The sequence below is a fragment of the Papaver somniferum genome, unplaced genomic scaffold (assembly GCF_003573695.1).
Source record: "Papaver somniferum cultivar HN1 unplaced genomic scaffold, ASM357369v1 unplaced-scaffold_117, whole genome shotgun sequence".
NCBI classification, from domain to species: domain Eukaryota; kingdom Viridiplantae; phylum Streptophyta; class Magnoliopsida; order Ranunculales; family Papaveraceae; genus Papaver; species Papaver somniferum.
In genome coordinates this window covers 6,473,201-6,485,848 of record NW_020620714.1, presented here as the reverse complement: position 1 = coordinate 6,485,848, position 12,648 = coordinate 6,473,201, and the positions used below count along the sequence as shown (strand labels likewise).

General features: G+C 34.5%; 2 protein-coding genes across 2 annotated transcripts; both read right to left on the bottom strand.

Moving 5' to 3' along the window:
- Window positions 1-3,382: 3,382 nt before the first annotated feature.
- LOC113329551 (probable leucine-rich repeat receptor-like protein kinase At1g35710) lies at window positions 3,383-7,122 on the bottom strand. Its single transcript, XM_026576414.1, has 2 exons — window positions 4,001-7,122; window positions 3,383-3,895 (listed from the first exon to the last, which is right to left on the bottom strand). Exon 1 carries the CDS (start codon window positions 7,109-7,111, stop codon window positions 5,321-5,323), a length of 1,791 nt encoding a protein of 596 aa, XP_026432199.1. The 5' UTR covers window positions 7,112-7,122; the 3' UTR covers window positions 3,383-3,895; window positions 4,001-5,320.
- LOC113329726 (MDIS1-interacting receptor like kinase 2-like) lies at window positions 3,579-5,204 on the bottom strand. The gene is made up of 2 exons (XM_026576566.1): window positions 4,001-5,204; window positions 3,579-3,895 (listed from the first exon to the last, which is right to left on the bottom strand). Exons 1-2 carry the CDS (start codon window positions 5,202-5,204, stop codon window positions 3,579-3,581), a joined length of 1,521 nt encoding a protein of 506 aa, XP_026432351.1.
- Window positions 7,123-12,648: the final 5,526 nt, after the last annotated feature.

Here is a 12,648-nt window from a genome sequence, read left to right as displayed (position 1 = left end):
TTTGCTTGTTGACACTCTATTAATATAGGGTCTGACATACTTCACCAACAACTGAAATATAAATTCATGCATAATATAGACAAACCCCGGCATACAAACAACCAATATATCAACCAAATAACCATGCTTTATTAGTTATTAACCATATGATTACTTTAAATCATGATATAATCCCTAATATTAGATTTTAATGAGTTTTTCCTCGAGAGAACACAAAAATCAACCAGGAAACACTAAAACTAAAAATATTTTGAAAAATATATTCAAATGGTTAGATGTACAATCTTGTTACTTTGAATACGTAACAAAACTTTAATCAATATAGGTTGATTACATCTCATCCAAGGTAGAAATGGATGATAATTAAAAGAACGACAGAAAAAGAGAAGATTGAACCTCACCAAATTTATCTCCATATAATAATTTTGTATAAGCGTTTGAATAAAGAAGAAGAGATGATATAGGGCTTGCATATTCTCATCTATTTATAAGCAAATCAAGATAACTCATAACCTAACCTAGTTTTTGGAGTGAATTTTGTTTACCAAATTTATTATGTCGCCAAAATAATGGTTACTTTACCCGCGACATAGTAATGGATAATCGTTATATTAATTAATATATATATATAAGTGGGTTGGAGAAAGATTTTTTTTATTCCATATATTTAGGGAGCACAGTTAAAATATAGGATAAAAGATGTCTTCCCACAATGCGTTAACCACATGACAACTGCAGAAGCTCTTAGTTGGATATTGGTTTTTTCCTGATGATTTTTTGATCCAGCTCATGTTTTCACCAGATGGTATCCGAGTAACATTTATTTTTTGATCGAATATATGAGTTCTAGTGAAGGTCTTCACTAGAATGCAAATTGACAGTCATAAGAAATGGCCCGGTTTTTCATTTCGGAAGTCCAGTGAAGGCCTTTGATAAAACCTTCGTATTTAGTTAGCCATCCTTCCTACTATGTAGGATTCACCAAAGGAGATTTATTTATTTTAGATGAGAGTCTAAAATTCTATATAAAGATGAAATTCTCACCTTCTATTGAGATGGAATAACCATAATAATCCAATAAATACTGCAGAAGCCGATTGTTCAAGTTTGCAGAAAGCTTGGAAACCTAATGACGCCAGGGGTGTTGGTGAAGGTGTCATTATTGAAAATTCAACTTTGTAGGACACTATTCCCTATAGGTCATCTACCCAGCAAAGAAATCCTTATACAAACAATTTTTTAAGGTCAAAACTCAAAAGAAATGATGGAACAAATTTCTGGAATCCCAGTAGGGCATCTCCAATGTTGAACATAATATGGTATCTAGACCTACTTCTGCGCCATCTGCCACCAATATGGTTGATGCTACTTTGGCTTTGTGCCTAATTCGGAAATTGATATTGCAGAAGAAGAGTTTGCGAGTTAAAACATAATTTATCCAATAATATTATCGGGGAAGAAATTTTTATAGACAATCACATAGATGAACAACTAGAGATGAATAAATTCATCATTTTACGTACTTGGATGGTTTGTTGTCAGATAGGATTATGAAGAAAATGGATGGCTTACAATTCATCCGGAGTAAAACCAAGTGTATGCGATGACTGGCATAAGCAGATTTAATTTTGATAATAAGAAAGTATTACCGTTCCTGCTGATGATGGGAGTCTCAGTGCAACTGCAGGAAAACCTACAACACGCCCAAATGAACTAACTAGATAATGAATCAAGCCATAATATTGAAAATAGAGAGAATGTTTAATTATATAGAAGTAAGATTTCTTTTAAATTTACAATCAAACCATAATCATTAACTCTCAAGAATGTCTCTCACAATATAACTCTCTCTGGATACAACTTACTGAACCCCTTTTACATTGTCTTGATGCTCCTTATATAGACGTTTGTAGTAGTGGAGTACAGCTTATCATCTACTTCGCTGGTATTCACACAATTCACATGACTTTAGTTTTACTTCGCTACTCATAGGTTTGTCATTAAACTATTTCATACTTCGGCGATATGTATGTACAGTTGTCTTACTTCGGCGATATGTATGTACAGTTGTCTTACTTCGGCGAAAACCCCGACGGTATGTATGTGAAGTTATCTTACTTCGTGTCCAATAATTTATTGTTCTTCTTCGCTTCGTCAATCTTGATGATCTATCTTCTTCACTATATTTCTTGTCTACTTCGCTACTATCACTTCGTAACTCTTATTTTCACTAACTATTCTGCTAGGTTTACTAACTGATGATTTGACTTCTATACATCCCATTAAATACGTTGTCTACGAATCTGGTAATAATATCTCTGACGAATATCTTTCACTGATTCTGTTAGAGCATATCTCGGGTTAACTCACCAAGCGTTGGTATGTCAAGTTTGGTTGTCATATTTTAGTATCAAATCTCATTTAGATTCGATTGATTAAATACTAGATTCAACTTCGTTTAGGTTAGACTAGAAAGTCTAGGAATGTTGAGACGTACAAGTATTACTCCGAAGACCTGAAGAATGTGAAGAAGTAACGACTACAACGACGACGACAACCTTCCACTTGAGGTTAGTAATATTGACTTGATCTTGTTTTCGTTCCTAACGTATCTTTCAAGTCGTGCTATATAGAAAACATATATAACATGTGAACTTGTATGTATTGTATATAATACTCTAGTGATGTGACTGATCATAATAGTATGATCAAAGTGTCAAGGAAAACATATTACGAAGTATGAACACTTATCTTTTGGAACTTCGTAAGTACGACATTGACATAATTTATTTTATGTATTATTTGATTATGTGTGCATTATATAGGTATGATTTCATCCTAGAAAATTATGTATCTTTACGTGAGTTTTAAGGAAGTAGATGTATGAACTTGTTTCATAATCGAATAGGGAAATCATAATTGGTCTTGCTATTCTTTGAATATCTTTTGGATGACCAATGGAGTATGACTTTGGTAGAACCTATCTTAATTCGCCCCAAATAGCAAAGAAAAATTGCTCCAAAATAGCAAAGAAGTATGTTAAATGACATCAAAAACAAAAGAAAACTACTTTTATTCGATTAAAACTTAAAAACAAAAAAAAAATCTTGCTCAGATCTGGTCCAAAAAAAACCAAAACTGAATAAGAAATTAACGGAGGCTAAGATTTTTTCTTCGAGAGAAGAAGAATGAAGATGAGAGAAAGAAAGACGAAGGGGATTTTTCTTGGATAGTATTTGTTTTTGATAGTTCATATATATTTGTTTGGTTCTTGGATAAACCTATAGCTAAGTAAGATTCGGTTGGTACTTGATTGGAATGTGAAGAATCAATTTTAACCCTATATACAATTTCTTGTTTACTTGTATGCGGTCCTCAAATGAAAATAAGGTGGGTGTTCTTTTAATTGTGATTAGTTAACTGATTATAAAACCGATGATAACCGGTCCCATCGGATAGACTATATATAATTAGTATTTGGTCACACATCATTCTCGTGAATCCATAACTAGTTCACCCAATGTAATGGTTTCAAAGGGCTTCCCGATAGACGGCATACTCTGAGCTGATAATGATAATTATACCGATACTTCTTGCATAGTTGGCCGGGTACGTGGATCACCACGTAAGCATGAAAATCCTACCTTCGAATAATGCATTGTTTGCTTTTTTGCTAAATCCGATGGCGCTTCAATGCACTTGTCCAAGATGTCTTTCAACCTTATGTTTTCCCCTGCATTACTTGAAGTCGAGGAGGATGACGACAGTGGAAGGAGAGCAGGAGAGAGTAATGCGATGACTTCAGATGGATGACTCCCCATTAGTACTTCTAACATGATCACCCCAAAGCTATAAACATCACATTTCTCTGTTACCTGCATTGTGTAGGCAAGCTCTGTCGCGGTGCTAGTGGTTAGTAATAGGGAACAAGAGACCTGGCAGTAAAAGTATACAGAATGTTAGTTGACACCAAAGACAAACAAAATTTTCTATTATGTACCTGGAGAAACATATCCATATGTTCCAGCAAGTGAAGTCCAATTGGATGAATCTTGCTTCAAAATCCTCGCAGTACCAAAGTCGGAAATACGTGCTTCATAATCTGAATCCAATAAAATGTTGTTGCTGGATATGTCCCTGTGAACTATGGCCGGTATGCAGTCATGGTGCATGTAAGCAATTGCATCAGACGTTCCCTTGATGAATCTTATCCTCTTTCTCCAACCAAACTCCGCTGCTCTTTCTCCATCAGATAATACATGTTTCAAGCTTCCCCTCTCTATGAACTCATACACCAAGAATGAGATTCGTCTTTCGGTATTAGAACAAAAACCAAAAAGTTTAACTATGTTCCGGTGACGAGTTTCTGTCAAGGCATGCACTTCACTTTCAAAAGACTTGAGATCAACCATTTCAGAATCTTCATCTGGAAAGTGAAGTTTCTTCACAGCAACAACTTGGCGTGTCGATAACACTGCTTTGTAAACACTCCCATACCCTCCTGTTCCAATGCAATATTTGGTATCAAAATTCTCTGTTGCTTCAAGTATATCTTCAAACACTAGTTTCCCATCATAATTCCATATCGAGAATAAATTTTTCCCAGTATTAATGGTTGATTTAGTTTGGTCTGGGTGTTCGACATTTCTACTGAATCTTTTCCGGAAGCAAAAAACAACGGCAAGTACTAGGAACAAAATAAACAATGAACCAAACAAGGGAACTAGAATTTTCATGACCGCGAGTTTATCAGATTTGATCTCTTTTCTTCTATTTGTACTCGAGGAATTACAAGATCTCATACCTCCGGAGTGATTACCACATAAACCTCTATTATTCCTCAATGCATCAAATGGAGCATCCTTGAAAGCCTTGATATTTGGAATAGGACCAATCAATTCGTTATATGAAATATCAACAATGGTCAAGCTAAGCATTTCATTGAAAGAGTTCGGAACTGAACCCGAAAGCTTGTTGCGGGATAGATTTAGCTCTACCAATTTATTTAATTTTCCGAGATCCGATGGTATTTCACCTGCAAGCTCATTTTGACTGAGATCCAATTTATATTGTATTGAATTCAAGTTTCCGATCTGAGGTGGAATCTGTCCACTGAAACCGTTTCTTCTCAAGTTCAATGAAAGTAACTTTGAACACTCTCCGAAATGTCTGGGTATTGACCCGGTAAGCTTATTATTTGACATGTCAAGATATTGCAAGGAGGGTAACGTTCCAAATGTTGAATTACATAAAGAAGTAGGGATTGGAGCAACGAAATTGTTTCTTTGAAGAGCCAAGTCCGCAAGGGAACGTAGCCTTCCTATTTCTTTTGGGATGATACCAGAAAGTTGATTTTGAAAAAGATATAAATGGTTAAGTTGCTCAGATTACATATAGAAGCAGGGATTGGACCAACTAGATAGTTTACGGCCAACTCAAGGTCAGATAGAGACATCATGTTTCCGATTTCTTCATGAATGGTACCAGAAAGTTGATTTTCATAAATACGCAGAATTTTTAAGTTGATCAATTTGTAAAGAGAAATAGGTATTGGACCGGTAAGATTGTTTGTTGAGAGTTGTAAATCAATAAGAGAACTTAGCCTTCCGATATCTCGAGGAATTGGACCTGAAAGTTTATTTTCAATGAGGAAAAGTGTCCTTAAGTTGCTCAGATTACATAAAGAATTTGGGATATGGCCAATGAGATTGTTGGTGGTCAATATAAGTTCTGTAAGAGACCCTAGCCTCCCAATATCTTGGGGAATGGTACCAGAGAGTTGATTTCGATTAAGGTATAAAATGTTTAGGTTGCTCAAATTACATAAGGAAGTAGGGATTGGACCAACGAGATTGTTTGTGTACAATATAATGATCTCAAGAGACGTCAGCCTTCCGAGTTCTTGAGGAATGGTGCCAGAAAATTTATTTTCAAAAAGGTAGAGACTGTTTAGGTAGCTCAGATTACATAATGAAGTAGGTATGCGACCGGTGAAATTGTTTGTTGCCAATCCTAATTCAGTAAGAGACGTGAGCCTTCCAATTTCTCGAGGAATGGTACCGGAAAATTGATTATCTGAAAGGTATAAAAAGTTTAAGTTGCTCAGATTACATAATGAAGTAGGGATTGAACCAGTAAAATTGTTGCTTGTCAACTGGAAGTCAATAAGAGACGTTAGCCTCCCGATTTCTTGTGGAATGGTACTGGAAAGCTGATTATCGGAAAGGTATAAATTCTCTAAGTTAGCCAGATTGCATAAAGAAGTTGGGATAGGACCAATGAGATTGTTTGAAAACCATTCAAGATGAATAAGAGACCTTAGCCTTCCGATTTCTTGTGGAATGGTACCGGAAAGTTGATTTTTGGAAAGATATAAAAACTCTAAGTTGGTCAGATTACATAAAGAATTTGGGATTGCACCAATGAGATTGTTTGAATCCCATTCAAGACGAATAAGAGAATTTAATCTTCCGATTTCGCGAGGAATTACACCAGAAAGCTGATTTTCATACAAGAGTAAAGTAGTTAGGCTGCTCAAGTTACACAAAGAAGTAGGGATTGACCCAACAATTTGATTATGACCAATATATAACCCATTCAAATTTGTAAGGAAGCCTATTTCTGGTGGAATATATCCAGAAAAGTTATTGTAAGAAAGATCAAGGTAGGCCAGTTTCGAAAGGTAACTTATCTGAAAGGGGATGGATCCGACGAGTGTGTTGTTGCCCAGGTTAAGACTAACAACGTTGGCAAAAGATGTAAAGTTCAAACTATGCAGTGTACCGTGTAAGCCCAAACCATTTAGTTTCAGTTCCGCGACGCTTCCCTGGCTGTTACAAGTGATTCCGTACCATTTACATGGACTTGTTGTCCTCGCAGTAGAACTTCTTTTCCAAGAATGGAGGAAAGAGTGAGATCGGTTAAGAGTGGATTTCCAATTCAAGAGAGATTCTACTTCTTTTTCCACTACTACCTGTAACTTTTTTTTGCGAGTTAAAGAAGAAGAAGAATGGTTGGAAGATGAATTAAACGAAACAACATCAACTACGTAAAATGAATAAACCAACAGTAATGCCACTATTGATAAAGTAGCACTAGCAAATTTTAACATTTTTGGAGAGATCTTGTTTCTTTCGGAGATAGTTTGAGTTTTGAACATTATGTTTCAAGGGGTTTTTATAGTGTGCTTCAGCTATAGTGCGTCAACTTATAAGTCTTTGAAACTGGTGAAAAAGAAGTATGTGACCACTGAAAAATTCTCAATCACTGAATTATAGAGGTGCCAACCTAGTCAGGATATGTCACTTGGGATGCATTTGTCTTCCATTCATATTACTGTGAAAAGTCTTTAAGGTCAAGGCCTAGACATACCGACCTAATTAAAACCATGTATATCATACAAGTTCGTAAGAATCGTAACCCAGTGCATACGCACGAAAGACTACACGGTGCGTATTAATTCTATGGTGGATGTTGATTCTCAAATGTCTATTCAGGTTTCACTTTCATGTTTGGTTAAGAGGTCGATCCACAAAATAACCCTTTCAAAGACTAAGTTGAAGCAAAATTACATGATCCATGACTTCATCATCCATAAACTAAGTTCCCATAATCTCATTACAGGAGAACCTTCATATATTAATATTCTCATTGCATTAAAGCCTTCATATACTAAAATTTTTGGGCACGCACAAAATTATTAATATATGGAGGCTATTAACATATGGAAGTTGATATATATAAGATTTTACAAATTCGGATTATGAATTTGTATCAATATGTAGAGGTTATTAACATATAGAGTATTAATGTATGTAAATTCTACTATATATGAGTAGAATATTTGCATGATTTTTACCCGTTTAAAAAGAAGCAAAATAGGGCTCAATTGAGCTGTTAACCGAGTTATAGATCTGTTTAAATCATCCTAAATAATTTAGTTTGAGCAAAGACGGTAAGTAGACAGATGGGCAAACTTGCACATTGCCTCTCCACGTTAGGATAGACAAACGGGCAAATAAGATGGGAAAATGCTCAAATTTGTTTCTGTTTAACTTATGGGTTTAACTTTGGCCGAGCGTCCAAGGCTTGGGCAACCAATAACGGCTAGCTCTTCCAACTACCATAAATTCATTGCTTACATATATTATCTTTCCATTTCCAAATTTCACGAACTACCCCTCAAAATCATACCTTCTTCACCCATAATCTATAACAAATCTTTTTTAATTCCAAATTTTTTTGCTTATTTATTCATTAAAGCTTTCTCTGTGATCCAAAATTAGAAAAGAAAAATGGCAGGTAAATCGCAAAATGCATCAACAAGAGTTTATGGTCCAAGATACTGCTATTTGCAGATGTTCTTTTCACATTTGATCATATCAATGGTGTTCAACAACAACGTCACATGCTGTGAAAGAATATTATTAGTCAATTTTATCAGGAAACTGGAAGGCCAAAATATCGTAATGTTGCCAGGTTTTCTAGTCGTTTTAATACCATAGGCAAAGACAAGAAAAATTGGGGTGTTATGATGATGCAAATGAATCGTCGCAAAATGAGCGGTGAAACATAATTCAATATGGTGAATCGAATTTGACTTTGTTTTAATTGAAATATAAAACATGTTATGTGTGTTATAACAACTAATGTGTAACTTTTTCAAACTGCAACAACTTAAAACTCGAGAGGTATGGTTAGAGATACACATGGACCAGTATAGTCCGGGTTTCTTATGAACACGGTACCTGTGCCTACTACTGACCGGCACCCTCATGTAAGTACATAGACATGTACCTATACCTGTAAGACTGGTAACAGTTTTTACCTGCAACTTTGATACACAAAGTAATAGACTAACAACTTGTGTAACAAACACAACCAACAAAATATAAAAAATAATTGTTCTTAATACATTAACTACTTATGCTCTTAAGATAAACAAAGGTTTAAAACAAGTTAAATACTTAAGTTCAAAGTTCAACATTAAAAAACAATAAAAACAACATTTTCATATATAAGTCTGCGACAAAGAATGAACTTCAACCATCTGGAAAAGCACCCAATATACCTGCAACAAAAAAGGAAACATTTTCATAAATCTGCGACAAGGAATGAACTTCAAGCATATGGTACATGATAGTAGATAGAGTTTCTTTTGGTCTTACATTAGCACCAATTTTATGATCAGAATCGCTAATTTTATTGAGCTTTACCATTTATAGATTCATCCAATCCTTTTTCTTGTACTATGTCTACAATTAAGAAGAAAACCCCAAAAAAGAGGAGTAGGTATTGCTAAGTAGAATAGAGTATCAAGAATCTTATAACAATCAACCAAATATACCAAAGCACAATTCTTAAACAAGGGTCACTAAAAGCCCATTAATAAGAAGCCAAAATCATGTAAAGAGAAATGACAACAAAATCATAAATCAATCCAAATCGATCTCAAATAAAACACCAAATCATATTCAAACATTTAATTAAACAATTTAAATAAACATGTAATTATTAAACAAACCCTAAATCAGATGAATGATTTACCTTGACTTGTTGTTGATTGAAGAAAAAGAAGCAAGGCAATGTTTTCTCTTCGTTGATGGTAAGTGGAAGTGGTGGTGAAGAAGAAGGTGGTGGCGGTGGCGAAGAAGAAGTGAAAGATAGATTGGTTGAGAAAAAAGAAGAATGGTGACATTGTTTTTTTCGGTTGAGAAAAAAGAAGAAAACGAGTGACTGAGTGAAACTAAATGGAATAAAGAGTGAAACTGATAGTTGATAGATAATACCTACGATTGATGGCTAAGATTAACTTATGTGGACGACTAATATTCCCCTGGTGTTTTTGGTCCGATACTCCGGGAATTAGCTTAGAACCGGTACTTGTACCCCCTCCTACTCCGGTTTTAATTTTGATTCCCGTACCCTGTACGCCCTACATCGTCCCAGTCCGGTTCCGGCCAGGGTTTTTGATTCTAGTCCGGTATACCGGTTCCGGAATGGTTTCTGTGCATCTCTAGGTATGGTGAAAAACAAAAACTACTAGTTTTAAGTACGAAATCTGTTTCCACATCCTTAGGTAGCTGAACTGATATAACCCCGCTCTGATAAAAGGATATAGTGTATACAATTAATCACCATAACAATTTACAAATGTTTCTCAGTTACTCGGGTCACCTCGTTATTTTTCACCAGAAATATACTTAAGCCCTCAAAACTTCACTGGTGTATCTCATCAATGTAATTCTAATCTCAATGTAAACTGTAATCCATAAAGATATGATGAACCAGGTAACAAGAGAGTTTGAACCTAAAAAGTGAAAATTTGCAGTGTGAAAGAATGTCAGCGGATTGCACCCTGTGTTGGCTATGCACTTCTGTTTTGGTAGTTCTTTAATCGGAAATCCAGGTTGTGCAGGAATTGGTATTATTAGCATGGTCGGTCTATATATCATGTTATATAAGGACTGGTTTGTCCACAAACTATATGAAACATGCTCTTACTATTTTAATAGAAGATGAGTGGGAAGTTATATTATGCAGGTGTAGAATTACCCTTAAATCAGATCCAAAGGTTGTTATAAGTGACCTTGGAAGAGATACACTTCCTTGGTGCATTAGTGCAACATAGGACAAAATAAATGCCCAATTGGTTATTAAGTTTGAACACTGTTTTTGTGAAATCAATTTCTCTTCCCATAGAGTTTATTATATTGAAAAAAAGAAATTAACTTATGTTTTTCTTCCCATAGGAAAAAAAAAAATTCTAGGCACACTGCCCATTCAAACAAAAATTAAACCGTTTTCTCACATACGGGACCCAAAATCCACCCATGCAAATCCCTAAAGGATGGGCCACTTTTCTGTGAGTAAATGATTTTAAAATTATTTGGATGGGCGGTATTTCTGGCACCACTCTTAATTTTATCTCGGTTGGGGTATTTTTATCTTTAGCCTAGAATTTTATATTGAGCTGTTCTTTTGAAGTTTCTGATTTATCAAAAAAAAAATATAAGGTAAGAAGAGCAAAAGAGAATCGAAAGGCAACTCAAGAAGCTTTAAAATCATCAACTTCAGAATCTAACATTAACTAGTTTTTCGATAAATAAGGAAAAAATGATATTGTTAAAATAATAGAGCTAAAAAAAGTGGTTGCAGATCAGCAAAGATCGCAAGCCAGTTGAAAAACATTTCCTTGATATGCATATCAATATAATTCTAGGAATGGACATGATAAGGAGAATGTGGAAAAACTGCACCTTTGGCAACTGGCAAGAGGAATTTGAAAAAGTTCAGGCAACGAACGCATGACAACATAACCCTGCAATAGTTGACATTGATCCTGAAGAAGATCAGGCGTACTTTTTTGGAAGAGGAAATATCCATTGTTTCTGTCAATTTTTTAAGCTACAATCGATGGGTATGATTATAAACATCTACCCATTGCTGACGTCCTTATGAGATACTCGATCATAGAATATGGGTATGATTTCATACTCAAACCGAAAATCAGTGTAACTGAAAACAATGTTACACCCAAATTGAAAACATGTATGAGTATGAATATTGTTTACTCGAATTATACGCTCAAATTGGAAACAAATATGATTTTATATCCGAATTGAAAAAATGAGTATGATTTTATACTCGAACTGAAACGGAGTATGACGTCATATCTATTTTCAGAAATTATATTAATTCTTAACTCGAGTATGGATTTAAATTGTGTTGACGTTTTCAACATCAGCAGTCCATGTGAAGGTTCATATTGGCCGATCTAGGAAAAAATAAAATTTTACTTTTTTTAGTTTGTTTTTTAAGTTACCATTGGTCGATACAGATATCAATATTTACCGATTCTGAAGTGCGATTTTTAAAATTGGTTGATATGCACACCTATATATGCCGATACCTCATGTTCTTCGTGAATGAAGAACATAAACCCAAAATCATTTTCCGAGGGAAATTCTTGGTAGATATTCTTTAAAAAAAATATATTTACATGTTTTGTAATTGGTTAACACTAGTTGTTCTTCGGTTAACAAGATCAAACATCTATTAATAAACCAAGTTAATACTAATTAATCAATGATAAATTAACCGTTGCCAAAGTGACCTGATATTATCATATAGTAATTCTACCTAGTTAGTTTTGGTCCTATGGGGTTTATTTGAGGCTTATAGATTTCTTCAACCACCTAGACTAAGAAGATAAGGGGTGTCCAAATTAAGTGAAAGTACTAAATTACATTTACTATTAAAATTCAATCCAAAACCTCCTTCTAAATTTGAAACCTATTCAAATCCTTTTAAAACTAAAACCTTTTCAAATAATTTCCCTCACAAACTAAAACTAAAAATAAAACCTAACTTCATCAATCGATCATAACTACATCGATCAATTTAAAGGAAATTTCACCATTTAAATTTCAAAATAAACATCGTTGATTGAATCTCATTACTCTTAATTATACTTGTGATTGGTTTATCCATTCAAAATTGAAAATTACAAACAATCTTGGGTTTCTGTATTGAACTATAATCGGTCAACGTTCATTCCATATTAACCGATTCCTATAATAATCGGTCGATATTCATGAACACGTCAACCGATTGTCCTGAATGTGTTATCTGGTCGAAGAAAATTTA